Genomic DNA, 21,491 nt, shown 5'->3' with positions numbered 1-21,491 from the left:
CTAAACAAGAAACATGATTCATACATATTAATTTGTTCAAAGATACAACTAACATGTAGCTCTTCAGAATAATTAAAATGTACTCCTAGAATATAAACATTTTTATTGTTTTACTATTCACTAGATTTATTATTCACAAAATTATGAGCAATACTACAACCAATTTATACCACACAACAAATGATGTATTCTATGAAAGTCAAATGTTTTCAGAGTCAATATAATCACAACATACCTTTTTTGGATTCATGTGTTCACTTACAGTTTGCTTATAACTGCTTCATAAAGCAGGAGTTTGTATATTACAAAAAGGTTCTATTGATTTATTAATTACGGAATATACTAAGCATACTCAGTAAGCTAGAAAAGTTAGCTTTGAAGCTAGTATCATATATCAGCAAGCTGAAGACTATATTTCAGAGCAAAATCAGAGTGTTGGCACGGGAAGGACAAATGGTATAAACCGAACTAGCAAAAACTAATATTTGGTAAGTCCACTAACACAAACAAATCAGATCTCAGAGTTGCACACTTTGCTCAAAATGACAAAAATATTTACTTAGTATTTTAAAGCATACAGTCAATTATTCTATAATAAACTATTAAATTTCCTGTTTTGAAAACTGTTCTCTATTTGAAGATATAGAGAATCTATATAGAGAATGGAAAGAAACCATTAACATTTATTTAATATGCTATAACATACTTTTTCTAGCAAATGATCCCTTTTTTCAATAACTTATATCCTACTTTAACTAATTCAGGTAATTCAATCGACTTTAATGTATATCTGGGGGGGTGGGGCTGGTTAATAAATAATGAAAGTATTTTAAAATATGTTTTTGAGGAAATAATAAAATGTGTTGAAACTGACAAAGAGTAAAAAGGGTGTGCAAAAACTATACCCTGGCATTCTCTCAAGCATCATTTTTTTCATTTTGTAATTCAAAAATTCGCAGGAGATCATGTAGCCAAAAGTGGTAATGTCTGTTCTGAGTTTTCTTTTTGAAGCCAAAGCATAAAATTAGTATTAAACATTTTTACCTTTTATTTCTTTACTAAGCCTTCTAAAATAGACTAGTCTGAGGACTTCTGAGTGCCTACGAATGAGCAAAGTGGGGGTTAGGCGAACACCAGCAAGGCATGTTCATGACTCAGTCCCTCAGCTGATTTGTTCAGCTGATCAGAGCTGGGCCACATGGTGTTTTTGAGCATAATAATTTTTTCTTTCTAAGTTGTAAACTGTTTAATTTCAACCCCTGATGGACCACTGAATACTTAGAGGAAGCAGAAAATACACTTATGTCAAAATACAAATTAACGATGGGCATAAAGACAAGTCTGTAAAGTCACCTTCAGATTCTCTTAAAAAAAAACTAAGATAAAACATTAGAATAATAACAGTACGTGTTAAGTTTAGCTTTACATATATTGAAATAAAAACCAAGACACCCACAATATGCTACTTGTGGAAATATTCTAGCAAATGGAAGCTGAAAAAAACCACCATTATTTCATTTTAAAAGTAAAATGCTAAGAATTCCAAATATCATCTCACAAGCAGTTATTTAATGTCATAAAGTGTTACTAAATTTTTATCTACTTCTTTATACGTATTTAGTCCCTAAACCAAACTTAAAACTTAATAAATTATAAAACTTAATAAATTACGCTTTTTCTTATACAACTGAAGGCAAACACCATACGATGTTACATATTATGAATATTAAAGATTGTACTTAAATAAAATTTATAAAATGATCAATGAAAATTAGCTTCTTTACCTTATACTCCTACAAAAAAAAAAAAAGATGCCTAAAACTCCACCTAGAGAATATGTATTACTATTTAAGGGATTCAAGAGTCAAGAAAGGTTGGAAACGTTGCTGTAACATTGCTGAGGTTTTGGATCATTTTAAACCCAGAAAAGTTTCAATTAAGGATTGAATAAGTGAGTCACTGATTTTTATACTGCCAAGTAAAATGCAGCAAGCTAGAATAACTGGTTAGTTTTATTAAGGTATCTTATTAAGATGGCTTATTAAGCTACTCACTACTGTTTTCTTAGGACTTTAGGCTGATACTAAACTTTAAAATGTAGGATTCTTTCCTTCCCAACTTTCATAAAAGTTATATATAATTAGCACTGAATGAATTTTCCTAATGTCAACATTTCAAATTTTGATTAACAGGGAATACATATCAACCTGATTCGAGATTAATTCAAAAGACTGGCAACATCCTTTGGGAGACGAGTAGAGATAATACATCAATGCACCTTGAAACTTCAAACTAAGCCAGGGGCCTACAAAGAAAAGTAATATTCAACTTATTAATCTGGCATTGTCATAGCAATTTTCTCTACCGTATTTATCTTTGATTCATAAAAATCATATATTCTCAAATTGAAATCAACATTTAGGGTCTAGAATACAATCAGAACTCCAGATAGATATGGTAACTGATGGACACAGATGGTGGAAATAAAATAAAGACAAAGCAACAGCTGAAAAAGTGGTGCAGGTAATAACCATGAAGTAAGAAACAGAAATTCAGACAGAGGTAGGCTTTCTGGACAGTTTATAATTAAAAACCTGGCCAAGTTCCACAGGGTGGGAAGCAACATAGTTGTTCAGCTCCATTATATCACTATCATGTCTGAACATGAAACACCCTTCAGTAGAAATCATACAGGCTAAAGTTACTTATCATTATTATTATTATTTGAATGAGGGCAAACTAGGAATGTATTTTCCCCCTCCATCAGTATCTTTTTCATCTTTTATAGAGCATTCAAGACTAGAACTATGGTGAGGTGAATTAGGCACTCAAATTAGATGAAAAATTTAAGGGAGTGTAAAAAACTTTCTCATTCATCATGATAAATAATATTTTAAGGCAATATTTAAAAAATATCAACACAAAAACTCTATGATAAACAAAATATCAAAATTTAAATAAAGAAAGGATCAATACCTAGTCTAATATGGATAAATCTCTAAGGCAAAACTTCTTTACATTGTAGTGAGTTTCTTTAAAAGATGAATTTTGATAAAAGGTTGAATGGTTTAGGTCTATCTGCTATCATTTACATAAGCACAGATATTTGAGTAAGAAAAATTTCTGAAGTAAATTTAATAATAAATCCTTAAATATTATTTGAAGGCACTTGACATCTTGAAACCCTAGGTCTAAGCTCTCTCTGATTTTTAACTTTTAAACTCCTTGTATATGCTAAGTAAGTTTTCTTAAAATGGACTGACTGATTCTAGTACCTAAGTAGTTTCTTTTAACTCATTATATGTCTGATGGATGGTCTCTGCTTGAACTAATTACACTGGGGGTTAGAAGGTGGTGATTTTCTAAACCTGTAATTCTGTCTACATATATTAACTGCCATTCTGTTGTACAAAAAGGGTTTCTTCCTTTCGATCTTCCATCTTTTCTTTAGTATTTTTATAGACTGTAAGACGAAACAATTAAATATTCTATAATCAAATACAATTCTTTTTTCTGATGTATAAATTGCCCCAAATTTAGTCAGTGGGAACCTTTTCAAGCTGGTTCCCTTGTCCTTTTGACATGACCCTATTAATCTTTGAATACTTCTTGCCCTCTGGCACAAAAAGGTATTCTAGACTCACTGTACTTTCCCTGCTACAGACCTAGGAGCTCTGGTAACCTTTAACGGGAAATGGGGGAAATGTATTTAGAAACTGAAATCTGGGTATTCAGTGTGTCCATTGCGTCTAAGGCCTTTTCAATGGATAGAACTAAGAAAAAAATACTCTCAAAGTCATGAATTTATATTGATAGTTTCAATTCAAATTTAATATTACAGCTTCACTTTTCCTAATGCCATTTATTTTACAGTGAAAATCTTGGCTCCTAATAGTATTTACTTAATTGCTCAATCCAACAACATACATAAAATAGTTTCAAAATCTTAATAACAAGTAGTACAACTAAGTAGGAATACACTGAGTTAAGTTTAAGGTTTATTTGTATTTCTTTTTGTCCTTAGACTATATGAAACTAAGGATGCATAATCAGAATCCGATGATCCAAAGATATTGGAATTAATCATTTTCTCTCTATAAGTATCTTACCAATTTGATATATAGTTAGGTACATTTATTTTTATTTGTATTCACTATCAGGGTTCCCCCCTGACCTTTTTTTTTTTAACTTGTTACTTCTTTATTAATCAGCTTTATTGAGGTATAATTTACATAAGAGTACAATTAATCACTTTTAAATGAACAATTTGATGGATTTTGATATAGGTATACACCCACCACCATCATAATCACAGGGAACATTTCCATCATCTCAGAAAGTTCCCTCATGCCCGTTTACAGTCTATCCTTCCCTCCCCGCCTACTCTTACCCTATTGCAACTATATATCTACTTTTTGTAAGTATAGTTTTATTTTTAATTAATTAATTACATTTATTGAGGTGGCATTGATTAATGAAATTATATGTTTCAAGTGTACAATTCTGTAATCCATCATGTCTATGTTGCATCTTATGTTCATGACCCAAAGTCAGATCTCCTTCCATCACCATATATTTGACCCCCTTTACCCTCTTCTACCATGCCCCTCCCCCTTACTCTCCAGTAACCACTAAACTGCTGGCTGTTTCTATGAGTTTGTTTGCTTGTTTTGTTCGTTTGTTGCTCTCAGTTTTATATCCCACGAGTGAAATCATATGATTCTTGACTTTTTCTGTCTTACTTATTTCACTTAGCATAATCTCAAGGTCCATCAGTGTTGTCACAAATGGCAGTATTTCATCTTTTCTTATGGCTGAATAATACTAGAATGTTTATATGTACCACATCTTCTTTATCCAATCATCTATCAAAGAACACCTGGGTTGTTTCCATGACTTGGCCACCATAAATAATGCTGCAATGAACATAGGGGTTCATGTATCTTACGGATAAATGTTTTCAGAATTTTTGGGGTAGAAACCCAGAAGAGGGATTGCTGAATCATATGTTAATTCTATTCTTAATTTTATGAGGAAACTCCATACTGTTTTCCACAGTGGCTGCACCAATTTACATTCCCACCAGCAGTGTATGAGGGTTCCTTTTTCTCCATAACACTTGTTATTACTTGTCTTGTTGATGACAGCCATTCTAACAGGTGTAAAGTGGTATCTCATTGTGGTTTTAATTTGCATTTCCCTAATAGCAGTGAAGTTGAGCATCTTTTTTGTATATCTGTTGGCTGTTTGTATGTCTTCTTGGGAGAAGTGTTTGTTCAGGTCCTCTGTCCATTTTTTACTGTATTTCTTTTTTTTTTTTTTTTTTTGCTGTTGAGTAGTATGAGTTCTTTATATATTTTGGATATATTAGCCCGTTATTGGAGGCGTTGTTTGCAAATATCTTCTCCCATTTGGTTGGTTGCTTCTTTTTTGTTGTTGTTGATGGTTCCTTTGCTGTGCAAAAGCTTTTTAGTTTGATATAGTCCCATTCATTTATTTTAGCTTTTACTTCCCTTACCTTTGGGGTCAAATAAACCCAAGGTCCGTAAGATTAGTACCTGTGTTTTCTTTTATGCAATTTATTGTTTCAGGTCTTATATTTAGGTCTTTAATCCATTTTTGAGTTAATTTTGGTACACGGTAACAGATAGCAGTTTAATTTCATTCTTTTGCATGTGGCTTTCCAATTCTCCCAGCACCATCTATTGAAGAGGCTGTCTTTTCTCCATTGTATGTTTTTGGCTCCTTTGTTGAAAATTATCTGCCGTATATATGTGGGTTTATTTCTGGGTTCTCAATTCTAGTCCATTGTTCCGTGTCTGTTTTTGTGCCAGTACCATGCTGTTTTGATTACCATCACTTCGTAGTATAAACTGAAGTCAGGGAGTGTGATACCTCCAGCCTTGTTCCTTTTTCTCAGGATTGCTCAGGGTCCTTCCTAATTCCATATAAATCTGATAATTTTTTGTCCTATTCCTTTAAAAAATACCATTTTGGGATATTAAATCTGTATATTGCTTTGGGTAATATGGCCATTTTAACTATGTTGATTTTTCCAATCTATGCACACAAAATCTTTCCATTTCTTTGTATTTTTTAAATTTTTAAAAATAATGTCTTATAGTTTTCAGTGTATAGGTCCTTCACATCCCTTATTTAGTTTATTCCTAGGTATTTTGTTCTTTTGCTTGCAATTCCAAGAGGAATTGTTTTTTTCATTTCTTGTTCTGAAATTATATTGTTAGTATATAGGAACGAAATGGAGTTTTGTACATTGATTTTGTATTCTGAACTTTACTGTATGTGTTTATTGTTTCTAATAGTTTTTTTTGCTGGAGTCTTTAGGGTTTTCTATATAAAGAATCATGTTATCTTCAAATAATGACAATTTTACTTCCGGTAACTTCTCCTCTTTCATTTCTGATTTTGTTTATTTATTTTCTCTTTTTTCCTTAGTGTGTCAAGCTAGGGGGTTTGTCAATTTTACTAATCTTTTCAAAGAACAAGCTGTTTGTTGCATTAATTTTTTCTGTCATCTTTTTGTTCAATGTATATGTTCTTTTCTATTGTCCTTTTGTTCAATGTACCTGTTTCTTTTTTTAATTTTATTGGGAATATTGGGGGACAGTGTGTTTCTCCAGGGCCCATTAGCTCCAAGTAGTTGTCCTTCAATTTAGTGTGGAGGGAGCAGCTCACTGGCCTATGTGGGAATCGAACCAGCAACCCTGTTATTCAGAGCTCGCTTTTACATTGTATATATGTACTATTTTAATCTTTTTATTTTACTTTAATTTCTGAATATGTAAAATATATGCATGGCTCAAAAGTCAAAACTACACAAAAAGGCATGATCAGAAAAGTTGCACTCCAATCCCATATCTATCTGCATGTATTTCTCACCTACCTCCAAAGGTAGCCATTTTCATTATTAGTTCCTGTGCCTTTTATTTTTATTTCTCACATAAAAGGTAGCATATTGTAAGTACTAGATTTTTTCCAGTTAGCAATATCCTAGGGATCACTCAATATTAGTTTTTAGACATCTCCCTTACTCTTTTTTTTGTTAATGGTTACACTGTATTGCTCTATGTGCCATAGTTTATTTAACTACTCTCCTATTTATTTGTCTTTTTTTCTGTTTGCTATTAAAACTAATACTATAATTCTTACATTGTTTAATATTTAGGATATATTCCTAGAAGTGATTTTCCTTAGTCAAAGGGTAAATGCATATGTAATTTTGTTAGACATCATCCCATTCTCCATAGGGGTTTTCATCATTTTGCATTCTCACAGTAATGTATAAGAATGCACAGAATCCTCATTAGTTCTAGTTTCCAAGGTCTATGTGAAGAAGCTCTTTTACCCGTTACATGGTGTTTACATTATGTCTCTGAGGCTAAAATATTTTTCTCACTTCTTCTGGTTCCAACCAGGTGGTTATAATTTTTATTTAAAATGTACAAATAAAAGATATTCTTCAGTCAAGAGCTGGCGTATATAGAGCACATTATACTTTTCAAAGTACAATGGTACCTCGGTTTTCGAACGTCTCTATTGACAAACATTTTTGTTTACGAACGCCATAAATTTTACAGATCTATGGTATCATTAGATAGCAAAATTCATGCTAAATTTACAGTTTTAGGGGTTGATTTTAAAGGTCTGGAACGGATTAATCCATTTTGCATTATTTTCTATGGGGAAACCGTGCCTGTTTTTGAATGTTTCAGAAGTTGAACTATCTTCTGGAACAGATTACGTTAGAAAACCGAGGTTCGAAAACTGCACTTTTAAGCTTATGTATCTTATTTGATCCTCAGAGCCATGTTTTGAAGCAGACAGGGAAAGAATATCAGCTCTACTTTCAGATGAGGAAACTGAGAAGAAACACAATTTAATGATTTGTACAGACCCAATTTATGACAGTCAAGGGTCCTATTAGTTCTCTGATATTTCTACTAGGTATTAAGTTGCCTCCCCTTTAACTTCTAATTCTAGCCTTTTAATTTACTTATGTTAGTGGCACATACTGATTAAAGTATTTGGAATACAGACTTACAAATAGTAGGAATATGAAAGCTATTAATCAGTTATCAAAGTTCATATTTTAAGCTTATTTTTGGATAATTAAGCTTAATTTGCTTGGGTTTAGCTAAAAAATTTTTACAAACTATAAAATGCTAACCAAGTCTTATAAATAAAATTTATTCTGGAAAAATACACCAAATTTTAAAGTAAGATTTATTTATGTAAGCGTAAGTAACAAGTTGAATATAGTGAAATACCTTTTAATATATAAATGATTACTATGAATCTCTATCATCTTAGAAAACCAAATGCAAAGTAGCAAAAATGTAATTTCAAGACTGCATTAAAGTTCAAAGGCTTTCTTTATACTAAATAATGTCTCTTTGCATTCTCTGGAAAGGTAAGGAAAAAAGTTCTATCCCAAGTAGAAAATATTTTGGTCTAATGTTTTCATTTGATTGATTTATCTTTGAGAATTGGCAACATATTTATCCTATCAGTTGAGCTTCAAGAAAATATTGAAAGGTAACATAACAGACATTATATATATTGAGAGTCCTCAAACAGAAGCAATGAAATCAATGACAGTAACTATAAACCCCAATTTTGGTCTCTTTTTCAAAATGTAAGCTGTTTTCTATAAAGCACAATCTGTACGTATGTCATTTATTTTTGAAGATAAATGTCGTTTATTTTTGAAGTTGAAAATCAATAACAAAAAGACTTTAGACCCACATGTAAAAGGTACTCTTTTTTTATCCTTTTCTGAGACATTGACCTGTATACTCATTTAAAAATGAACACCACATCTTTAGTTATTAAATCTTTGTTTTGATCTATTAGTATTCACCAAAGTGCCATTTTATAAAACCTCACACTGAATAGACAAGGCTGGAGGTGACCATCTGCAGCTTTAGAGCGTGCATTTGAATTGATGAAAAGAGCTTTGTGTTTTCATTGCCAAGTTTGATTCTTCCAGTCATTAGGCATTCCCCTCAGATCCCATCAATGAAGCCTTACTCTCTTACACCCATGTGTTAAATTCTCTTCTCCTCATGGTTTCCTTTGCCAGTTCTACTCAAGAATGACTATTGGGTCTTAGCCACATTCTTCTCACAGCTGTGTTAAAAAAACAGCATCAGAAAGTCTTCCTAAAACCCATACGTGTATCTGGTCAATTCTCTGTCTTATGGTCACCTCACATTGTGGTGTGATTATACAGAGATTCATTCTTGTTCTTGAACTGTGCTACTCCCATCATTCCGGGAAAGATTAGGGCCTCCAGTTAGCAGTAGAGAACTTCTTAGAAGACTGATGTGAAATACACATAGCTCAGAAGGCAGACTTCCTACTTTAAGGAGGAAGATGTTTCATGATTTTAAATATGTTTATATGTTTTTTTTAACCATTATGTAGCTCGTCAAATGGTAACATACAGAGAAATAATATATGATTTCATATGCTCTTAGGATACTGTCAAGTGCAGCAAAGGAAAATGTCAAATAATGATGATGTTCCAAGAACTATTAGTTTGAATGATATAAATGCCAAAACAGTAAAAAAAAAATAAAATAAAATTAGTAAGGTTAGTAAGAACTGAAGAAAAAAACTGTTTCTGTTGAGTTGTTCAAAAATAGATGATAATAATAAAGGAAGAAAGATGCATCTCAGCTGCTACTATATACTATGTTATTACAGAATGACTTGTTTTTTCTTTAAATAAAAATGACCAAGAATGAAGTTTATTAATGGACAATGTTTATGATTTCACTATTAGATAGTTACATTGAAATAAGCAAAAGATTCTTTCATTCTGTATTTATCGAGGGCCAAATATGCACATGGGCAAATCTCTGATCAAGTGGAGAGAAATAATCAAACATGGAATCCTAGATCTAAGTGAAATTTGTATTTCTACTTGCTCTGGGGTACAATTTAGTTTTTTTTTTCCAATTATATTTTGAAAATAAAACCTATACCAAGTAACGAAGTATCCATCAGATTTTAGATGAGTACGCTGAGGATTTATTAAAAGAAAACCATACCCTGATATATACATTTATACGTATGTGCATATAAATACACATATATATATAGACATTTTCTATATTAACAGATAGATACATTATATCTGAGCTTCTATATGTTTAAGAATAGAAAAAGCAAAGGAAGAAGTTCTGAGTGAATCACCTAGTATAATTGAGATTGAGCAACACCCAAGTAAGAATGATGAAAAATTCTAAAAATCTAATTTCTGCAATAGCTTCCCTTTCTCCTTTACTACAGCAAAAGTATTCTAAAGTACACTAGTAGTTAGTGCTATTGTTTCCTTTTCAAGGAAGTTCAAATCACATTATATATTTTATATTTATCAATTCTAAAACTATTCTCAGGTTAAGTCAGATGAATTCTCCTATTTTCACAGAAGTACGCAGGAGCTATGTAGCCTGTTCAGGGTAAACAGCAAGATGGTTTTTAGCTAGAGCTAAGAAAAGCACCAAGGAAAAGGATAGCTGTGAGATCATATGGCCACTCTAAGAAACTTACGTTTCATACGTATGTATGTGTGAAAATCACATGTCTCTGAGGTATAAGAACTCGTGTTTTTTCCTAAACCTGTCATATTCTAGTTAAAATACACATGACCAGCTTTAGGTGGATCCTATGATTTCCCTAAAATAATAGGAACTCGATCTCTGATTTTTTATTTTATTTTATTGGGGAATGTTGGGGAACAGTGTGTTTCTCCAGGGCCCATCAGCTCCAAGTCAAGTCACTATTCTTCAATCTAGTTGTGGATGGAGTAGCTCAGCTCCAATTCCAATTGCCGTTTTCAATCTTAGTTGCAGGCTGCGCAGCCCATCATTTCATGTGGGAATTGAACCGGCAACCTTGTTAAGAGCTTGTGCTCTAACCAACTGAGCTCATCAGCCGCCCCTCGGGCAGCTTATCGGCAACTCATTGTCTTCAATCTAGCTGTGGAGGGTGCAGCTCACTGGCCCATGCGGGGATCGAACCAGCAATCCCGTTGTTTAGAGCTCAGGCTCTAACCAACTGAGCCATTTCATTCCTCTCCATCGTGCTCATCTGAAACATGTTTTTTCTACATTAGTTGGCAGCAGTGTATACTAGCCCAACTAGAGGTCACCTAGTATAGAAAGATAGGTTCTGATGAAGAAGCAGATCAAATGTAAGAAGCTGAGTGGTAATTTAACTTTTTAATCCCTACTTTCATGTTCTCATGATTCATTCCATAAAGTTAACTATAAAAGGGAATTTATCAGGGAAAGTACTGATTTGTAGATTTAGAGAATTCCCTTTCTTCTTTAGCCTGGATCCTTCACTTTCCACTTCACTGGAATTTCTCAAATTCTGGGTTAGGCTCCGATTTTAATAGTCCTATCTTAATCCTTCCTTGGTAAAAAGGAATGAACGAGACAATTAAAATTATGTTTCTTTTTCATGTCAAAGGGAGATATTTCCTAAAGCAAGGTGTAAGCCCAAATTCTTTAGTTTTTTTATAAAGAAATGAATATAATTATATATGTATCAGACATGGTAGATATTGCTATATAATAAAAGTAACTCTAAAGAGACCTACTTTATATACTCAGTGGATGCGAAAGGTGATCCACTATACAAACATGTAATGGAATTACATTTTTAAAATAAAATACATACTTGTTTGATAGAGTGCAACAAGACATGTATTTCGTAAGTTAAATATGTGTTTAATTTAAAGACGTTATGATTTACAAATCTAGAATATTAAATTCTTAAAAGTGTATCATGTGTTCAAGAATAAAAATTAAGCATGCTAGATGCTGTATATCTTAACAATGATTGCTAAGTAAATAGCTAAGTAAATAGAAGTCGGCTGAGTCCATTTTCCTTCTATATTTAATTAGATCTAGATTTAGAATGTATCTTCTGGCTGATTGGGGTGTTCAATTGTCCATAAACTATCACAAATAAATTAACTATTTAACTTTTTATTTGCTGATGTTTTATATTTCAGAGAGCTTTTAAATCTCAAACAAAAATATTTTGAAAAGCAAATTAAGAAAAGTTTTAAATCCTCCCATTTATTAGTAATAAATCAAAGTCAACTTTCAACATTATATTAAATATTGTTTTAAACCTTATGCTGAGTTGAGAATTTATGAAACTTAATCTTTGATTGAATCAACAAGTATTTATAGGTTCAGACATATCTAATATTGCCGTGCAACTTACAGTCCAACCAAGAATTTATAGGACAAATATCACAGGTAAAGTTGGCAAGAAGCAGAATAATTTTAATGAAAAAAAATGCAATTATAAAAAATTCACTGGTATCTTTCATATTAAACTCTAAGAATATTTAGCACAATTATTTTTCATTATGGTTATAATCAGATTGTAGAGTCAGAACAAAACTTTGGTGAAGTCTTTTGATGAAAATTGTAGGCTTTTCTTTTTTAAAAATAAGAGTAGCAGGCTTTTTTTTTTCTTTTTTAAATCAAGAAACTGTGGAAATGCTCTGTTCCCCTTCCCAGCACCCAGAGTCATCTATCCTGTTTTATAATTCAACCTGCAAACAGATTAAGCAGCTGAGTTTGTGGAAAGTATGTTTGCTCTACGCTAAGAACCCTTGTGTGACACTATGGTGACTCCCCTGACACCTCGAAGAGAACTACAGACAGTTCTTACTCATCAGCAGGGTAATCAGGCTGAGAATTCACAATTTCTTTGTAACCTCAACTTCCTCATAGAAACCAGTATTTGGCCACAGTCAGGACAGACTTTCTGTTAGCTTTACATGTTATTCTTTTGTTTTTTCCTGTCAGTACCACTCAAAAGATGCAGTATGTTCTATATTCATAATGAAATGTTTTATACTGATCTTTGATATTTCAACTATTCCATTAAAAATTAGCAAAACACATGCAAATCTTAAGTAATTTTTTTTTAAAAAAAGAAAAGTACGGAAAGAAAGAAAATTGTAAATAGTTGATTCATTTTTTTCTTGAAAAAATTTTTAAAAAGTATACAATTTTTTCCTACATATTTTTGTCCAATATATTCATTATACAGTTACAGTTTATGAGGAAATTTGAATATCAGTGTAAGTCTGGCCCACAGTAAAGACAACATGTGACAAAAGTTATTTCACTGAGAAACCCAGATCTTTGATAGTTCTTCTGACCTTATAAGCCTGGTTGTAAATACTTTTAAGTAACTATGTGTAGTTCAGGCATGTTAAGCATAATGGACTATATTTTTAAAATCCTTTGGAAAACTTCTGTTCTTGGCCACAAGATGCATATCTGTAGATGGAAAGACAGAAAATAAAATACAGCATAAAGGGCCATAGAGTTTTAAATCTCTTGTAATAATAAAAACATCAATTAATGAATCGGTGTGTCAGTGTTCTCTTTAATAAATGAAGATCATGGATAGTCCTTGGCAAAACAATTAAGAGTTTTTCTTATAAAGTTCCCGTGCTCTTAACTTGTTCTTTAGTTCCCTCTACTTCCACATGACCCTCCTAAACCAAATGCATCCAGGATCATCAAAATAGCATTCTATAAGCTAAATCACAATGTGCTCTTCTTCCACAAGCATGTACAGTTTTTAAGGAGACGTACATAAGGACAGTAATGCTTAACCCAAGGGAATGGATTTTTGCTGGTGAAACTATGGGCTTTTTGACCCCTGGGCCAAGAAGCTATTTTTGGGTACTGAGGTCTGCTATTCATTTCATTTTACCCTATAAGTGACTATATGTCTATAAATATTGGCGGACTTATGGATGGTAATTCTGTACGACTTTCCCTTTCAGATATACTCCTATAGGTTAAAAAAAATTAAGAAATATTTGACTCTGAAAGAAATAAAACATAAATTTAAAATTTTACATTTACTAGAAAAAGTATATGGTGTCTCTCCACTATTACTGAAGATTTCAGGTCCTTTAAATGTAATTAAACTTGATGGAAGTTGGTGGTTAGAGCAAGGGTTAACAGCTGATCACTAGGAAGTGAAAGATCCCAACTCTGAGGAGAGGGAAAGGATGGAGGTGCCAGTGAGGGGCGTGAAGGGTCATATTCTTCTATGACACTGGTAAGCTCTGGGTTCTGGGTTGGGATAAAAAATTTAGATCTAGAGCTTAAAGCAGATCAGAGCACATCTGAAATTTTTCTGTGTATTCCTGACCTGAACTGCTTTTACTTGGTTCTGTCATTCTATCACACTATTAAATTGTTCCAGTTCATTTGTTCATAAACAATTACGGAGTGCCTACTTTACAGCAGGCATCTGTGCGAGTATTTGGAGGACTCGGGAATTAAAAGGTGAATAAAACACTGTCCTTGTCTTGGGAAAGTTCAATGATGGGTAATTTTGCAGGGAGTGGAGTAGACAGGGAACAGATATACACAACAATAATAACACCTAAATGATTAAGACCTCTAAAAAGGTATGGACTAAGTACTATGAACACAATAAAGAACGAAAAAATAAAGAAACATTGTAGGGGTAATATTTAGGCTGGACGTTAGTGAGTAACAAAAATTTGACCAGGTACTAAAAGGGAGGAACGTGTTCTAAAAAGAAGAAATAGCATGTGCAGGGGTTGTGGGAGGAAATAACACTAGAAAAATCGGAGAAGGCTAGTGATAGACCTTTTGTCATGTCACATTATTTATACTTTAACTTGTAGGGGAGGAAGAGCCCCTGAAATTTTTAAATAGAGAAGGTAATATAACCTGATTTATGTTTTAGAAAAATCAACTCTGGTGGCAGTGAGAAAGATAAACTTGAGAGTTACAGGCAGGTAAACTAGCTTTATGATTGTTTCAGTAGTCTAGATGAGGGGATTAGGAGGGCCTGAATTAATGTAATTACAGAGTCAGGATGGAGGGGAGGGAATCAGGTGATATATAGGCAGTAGACAAAACAGGGACTGATGGCAAAGTGAATGCAAATGGTAAGAAACAGTGAGGGAACAAGGACAGTGCTGAAATAGCTGAAGACCATTAGCTGAGACAGGAAATACAGGAGAATGGGGAGGCTTTATTTTCTGGGGAGTGATTTTCAATAAAAATACTAGGACAACACACAGAAGAGAGTGACTTAACTTTCTAGGAAGTTGGAGAAGACTTTGCAGAAAAGAGGAGATTGAATTAGTCTTGCTAATTTGATGAATACGATGATACTAATAACATAGTTTATAGAATGCTTACAATAAAGTGACTGGTGCTGAACTAGGCATTTTACATGCTATCCAGTTTATTACTCACACCAACACTGCCTGTAAAGCCAGTATTACTGACTGAATTTTGTAACTGAGGAACTTTTGCTTCCTAAGGTTAAGTAATTTGCCCCAAATCTCACAGGAAATAAGTAGGAAAGTAGGGATTCAAACACAGGTCTGTCTGACTAGACTGCAAAGCCTGTCTCTATCCTCTATGCTGCACTGCATCTCATACGATGAATATGTTTCTCACGGGGGAAAAGGACAAAAGGCTCCAAGTAGAGGTTACCAACATATATAAAGGCATTCAGACTTGAAAAGGCAGAACACTTCTGAACAAGGAGATAGTGCAGTGTGGAATGAAATGACAAGAGAAGGAGGGACTATGCAACACATATTGTTCTAAAAGCATTATATGCATTATCTCATCTAATTCTTTTCACATTATGAGGTAGGAATGTAATTGTCCACATCAGCATAATGTTTTGAAATAGTATGTCCAAGTTCAAATACCTATGCATTCGGAATCAGTAGCATGAGTTTTTAAACTACTATGCTATACTGCTGAAGATACATGAGCATCTTTACTTATTTTTTACTATGGTCATATATTAGTTTCATAATAAAAATATAATTAGAAATGGGTCATTGAACTCAACAGTTAGGAAATTATTGGTCATTTTACGAACAACAATTCCATATAAGAGCTACCCATAGTGTATTCAGTAGCAGAGGAGTAAACAGTAATTGAAAAATTTGAGATAGCTAATATAGATCATTTATTCAAGAAATTTGGCTGTGAAGGAAAAAGGGAAAATGTGGATGTTTTTAGTTTCAATTGTAATTATTGCCTGGAACATTAACATATTTACAAAGGACTTTCAAAAATAACTGCTAATAATAGAAATTTCAGATTAGACTGAGAATGAATGCTAATAACATCTAACTGAGTAGTATTATAAATTGGTTTCCTTGAGGGTTATTCTCTTAAACCCAATAAAATAAGCTGATGTCCACGTTAACTGCAACAAGATATGTCACCCAACTGAGGGCAATTAAAAATGAAATACAGTGGATTGAATACGAGAAGAAAAGCCTAATAATATTTCATCTATGTCTTATTGCTGGAAATCAGAATAAAAGACTTAACATTTAAATGAAAATCTAACATTTAACTGTTATACGCGACATAATTGTTGCACTTAAACTGTGTCCATGAACTGGTACCATTCCATTGAAAAGTTTGGATCTGTGTGGTTCAGTGTAAAGAATAAGGACAATATAGTAAGTTTTACAAAAGGTGAAACTTACTGAATTTAAAGAGTTATCTGAGATGATGTTATTTCTGCTTCCTGGTGTACAAACTTATTTCTTTTACAAAATGATAATGATAGCTAATGAGATCTGGAAAAAAGAAAGGTTAACAACATTTCCAAAGATTTTTTTTTTTAGAAATCTAATTGGTCTCTGGGAAACACTGTTGTAGGGAATTCTAGTTATGTTAAGAAATTAAAGGGTGACATGTAAAGGATTACATAAACAAAAATGTAAAAATAATTAAACTTGAAATTTGTAATTATTTGTAGACTTTAAGCAAACAGAGCTAAATTAGATCCTGAGTGTCAAAAGTTACTGATTTGTAATTTACAATGAAATGGGATCTACCTATATATCTTGGTGTTCTTAGAATATTAATGTACATTGTGAATAACTGGATACAGTTTCTGGCTGAATATAAACCTCACCTTTAAATCTACAAAAAATATAATACCATAAATCACACGTTTCAAGATACACTGATAATAAAGATTAATATGCATTATTCCTACTCTGTTTTAAAACAGTCTTGATTGCAGATTTACCTGACCTTTGGGTTTTACTTAAAATATAATTTCAGGGATGCTGGGGAAATGGTTGAGAAGACTTATTTTCAAATAAAAAGTAGTGACAAATAAGAAACCTTGCAGTTAGCACTACTTCTTCAAACTGTGAAACTGAAAAAAAAAAGTTAAGGACAAAGGTATGTCTTAGAAATTGAAGGCGATTAGGTATGTGAATGATGTAACGCTGTTAACAATACGTAAAGAAGGGCTCAGTTTAAATGACAAGTTTTATTACCTTAAAGCTGCTTTGGAAAATTCTGCTACAATGTTCAAGTCCCATCGATTAATGTTAAAGTGACTTCTTTGCCTGTTATTTATTAACATTTTGCTGGCTATCATAAAGACTGACTGATTATGCAGCTTTATTTAAATTTTAATAAAAATGCAAAGATCACTGAAAATAAACAAATATAATTATGCACTGTGAAAAGCTGTACTGAATACTTCAGAAGAACAACACATGCAAATTAACTTCACTGTACCACGTTCTGTGTACCTAGAGGTCTCAGATTACAATGTCACAGATGATCTCAACTCAAGCAGGATTATAGAGAAGCGAAATGAGTTAAGTTGGTAACCCGACTGCCTCTCCCCTTGCTCATAACTTTATCCAGTACCTACGAAGTGATTTTATTTTTTAATTTTTTAATTTTTTTCCTACGAAATGATTTTAATAGCATGGCCTTCCGGAACTGATACAGACCAGTTATTCAATAAATGGTCTGCTCTCAACAGTAGCTATGATTCCCAAGTAAATGGCTTTTTGACCCCAAATATGGACATGACAGGCAGTCTGAAAAAGTTTATCTGGCTCAACGTACTTTTGTCTTAGACTATTAGCAGCATGCATAATAAACAATGTATTATTTCATTGTCAAAAGAATGTTTTTGTTTTGGTTTGTTGCATGCTTTTGAAATAATGCAAGGTCACTTTACTCACTTCTGCACTTTGTCCCTGGCTGCCTGGGAGGCCTCCATGGCGCGCTGAAGCTCTGCCTCTGTGTTTGCCCGATCCGTCAGAGCTTGCTGCAGCTGAGCAGCCAGTTCTTCATTCTGTTGTTGAGTGATGGAAACAATGTTCTCTCTACTCTTTAAAGCTTCTTCATAGGTACTAAGGGTATGGTTAAACTGATCCTTCAGATTTTCTTCTTGGGATAAAGATTTGTGTAAACTGGGAAAATACAAAAATAAGTAAACATAAATCTGTAGGCTGACTGACCAATAATCCATTTCACACAAACATCTCCAGTTAGAAATATACATTACTGAAAATCAATAAAGACATACTCAGATGGTTAAATGAAAATAATTTTTATATCGCAATCTTCTACATGATAAGTATTCCATTTCTCTAGTTCTAGGCTGAAACCGACCCAGATAAATGATTATCTGTGCTACCAAGGCGTACTGAAAGATGCTGCAAGATGTTAATTTAATTATATCAGTGTAAATATTACATTCAATTTTCTTTAAAAGGAACAGAAGAGAATTGAAAAATAAAGTATCTCTAGGTAAATAAAAGAATATAATAAGCTGACTGCAAAGAACTGAGAACGGGTGTCATCAGTTTAGTAGATGTGGGGTCTACTCAGCTGAGCACTTAATGAGAATGAATGAGATGAAGTTTGTACAAATACCAACCACCCTTATACAAAGCATTTTCTACTTGTCATAGTTGAGATATAAATGAAGTTAAAATCACTAGTCAGACTGCACAGAAATAATGTGTATTCAGACATATTTTCTTTTTGTTAATGAATCTTATGCCAAATACATCCACTCATTAAGTCATACAGAGAAATAGCATATAAATTAAGACTAAATGAATGCAGAAGAAAATGCAGACAAATAGAATCCTAAAATGCTAAAGGTCAAATCTTTGATATGTCATTACACCTACCACCTGAGGTTATTTTGAAATGGCACCAAGCACCTCACTCAATTAAATAAAGACATTTTGAAAATATAAATATTTAATAAGGGAAATTTAAAATTCACACAGGAGATGTTCCTTTTTTATTAAATAAAATCGTGTCAGTATATGCATACAAAAGAAATGTGATGGGAGATTTGAAGTAAAACAACCTAACTGATAATGTGAAAGAAAGTAATACAACTCTTAAAGATTTTTGCAAAGCTAGTCAGGGAACTTTAGTGCTGCCTGAATATCTAGTCTGAAACTATTTAAAATTATTCAAACTAATTATAAATTTCTTCTTTTCGCTTAAGTAACCTATAAGCCTCTCCACTGTGCTCACTTTGGAGAAGGTGACACGCAGAAATAAGATAGACTTAAAACAGGAACAGTCAGCATTCCAAAGGAAATCATTCCAGGATTCAAATTAGTTCTTAAGAAAGAGTGCTGCTAAATTGGTCAATTGATTACTCCATATACAATGAGAATGGTGTATTGTGCCTGTGGGGACAGAGCCAGGAGTACAGTTTCCAGGCTCTCGGCCTCACATGGAAAGGTGCTGGCTCAGGTAGTAAATGGCCATCAACTGTGATTGGATGGCCATCAGCTGTGGCTAGTTGGCCGTCAGCTGTAACCAGTGAGCCATTGGCCACTAATATAACTGCCGTGGCTACACTAGCAGCAAATGGGGGCTAGCAAGGGCAGAGTGTGGATTGCGGATAGTATGGCTCCTGCTTCCTGTGTCTCCAACCCAGCTGTCAGCGAGACTATAGTGGAATGACTCCCCTATCTATGGCTCCGTGGGTGTTCCTTTTTGGCCTCCCCATATCCTGCGTTCCTATGTGGGGTACGGGAGCTGAGACCCTGCCTGACACCCCGGCGTGACAGTGCCCCATCTGTAGAGTGTAAAAAAGAGTCTTTCTTTGTAGTTTTCACCTTATTATTTAGCTAACTCTTACTTCATTTCTTGTTTTTTTCTATCAACCCAGATGTCTAAAGACACCTGTCTCCTGCCCATTTTCCTATTCCTTTCTCTTTGTCCTTTCACACTTTCTGCATCCCTCCTATTCCAACTTACAATTTCCTTCAATCCACCCTCTTTGTCTATTTGAAAGATTCAAGAAAGAAGGAAAAACTAAAAACAAACAAAAAACAAAAAAACTTTTCAAAAGACAAGTCTGTTCTTACCTTTAAAACATTATTAACTTACATTTTGTTAACTACCTTTTAAATTACATGAAGTGCACAAATTTAAAGTACTCAGTTTGACCAAACAAAAAGAACAAAATACAGACCAAACCCAGAAGGCACCCAGTGTTCCCTGCCTGTTGATTTCCCTCCCCCAAAGTAATCCCTAGTCCAACCTCTATTAAGATTAGTATTGCTTCTTTTTGAAATTTTTGTCTGCCTTATTTCGCTTAACGTAAGGTTTATGAGATTTATCCTGTTGTTGCATGCAGTTTACTTTTTATTGCTATGAAGTATTCTGTTACATAAAATCCCACAATTTATTAAACCATTTCACTATTGCTGCTATTAATATTCTTGTACCTGTCTTTTGATGGACCTAAGTTCCCATTTATTCCCAGCTTTACTGAGATATAATTGATGTAAGTACTCATTTCTGGAACAGAATTTCTTCATATGTTGAGATTCAGTAGATACTGCATACAGTTTCCCAAAGTGGTCATACCAACTTACACTCCCATCAGTAATGTACGGGAGTTCCAGTGGTTTTAACAAGCTCCCTTAAAAGGGATTGCCTCCTTTCAACTTTAGCCATTCTAATAGATGTGCAGTGATAGTTCATTCTCTTAATGTTGTCTTTTGATGAATGTACATTCTTAATTTTCATAAAGTCCAATTTATCATTGTTTCTTTAATGGCAGTGTTTTCGTGTCCTATTTTTAAAATCTTAGCCTACCCCATTCCTTTATAATTTAATCTTACAGATATGGTCATTTAAAACTCAGTAGGCTGTCTTAGTTTGGGAATTCTGCATTTAAAACACGATTCAGTATCCTCTAACCAATTAAATATTAAGAACTAATAATTCAGCTTTTAAAACCTTATTTTTATTAAGGTTAAGTTATCCCGACTTAATTTCATAATCGTTGATCACTTCCTACTCTTCTATCATTTAATCTTCTTTTTGGGGGGCAAATTTATACTCGATTTTGGTTTTTCTCAGATGGACCTGTGACTGGGACTCTTGCCTCTGAAGGGTCAAAAAGCTACTCATCATTCAAAATGCCTTGGAAATCTTTAAATTTCCATCAACACTTTCTCAAGTAGAAGTAGTAGCTGGAGTGAGCTTTTAAAAGATAAATCAGATAATGTCCTGATAATGTCAGATAATGTTAATATCCTGCAATAGCATTTCAGTACACTCAGAATAAATCTGTAAAAATGATATAAAAAAAAC

At 33.2% G+C, this 21,491-nt stretch overlaps 1 protein-coding gene across 4 annotated transcripts in view; it reads right to left on the bottom strand.

Annotated features, from left to right (window-relative positions):
• MIPOL1 (mirror-image polydactyly 1) overlaps positions 1-21,491 on the bottom strand; it is a 246,572-nt gene that overhangs the window by 23,153 nt on the left and 201,928 nt on the right. For 3 of the 4 annotated variants that reach the window (XM_033107001.1, XM_033107002.1, XM_033106999.1), the window contains one exon: positions 18,092-18,322. The exons of the other annotated variant lie outside the window; for it this stretch is intronic. In XM_033107001.1, the coding sequence (XP_032962892.1) occupies positions 18,092-18,322 (231 nt within the window). The remainder of the gene's footprint in view (positions 1-18,091; positions 18,323-21,491) is intronic. 4 annotated transcript variants of the gene reach the window in all.

The sequence above is a fragment of the Rhinolophus ferrumequinum genome, chromosome 6 (genome assembly GCF_004115265.2).
Source record: "Rhinolophus ferrumequinum isolate MPI-CBG mRhiFer1 chromosome 6, mRhiFer1_v1.p, whole genome shotgun sequence".
NCBI lineage: Eukaryota > Metazoa > Chordata > Mammalia > Chiroptera > Rhinolophidae > Rhinolophus > Rhinolophus ferrumequinum.
The sequence above is the reverse complement of the archived record's forward strand: the minus strand, read 5'-3'. Positions and strand labels throughout refer to the sequence as shown.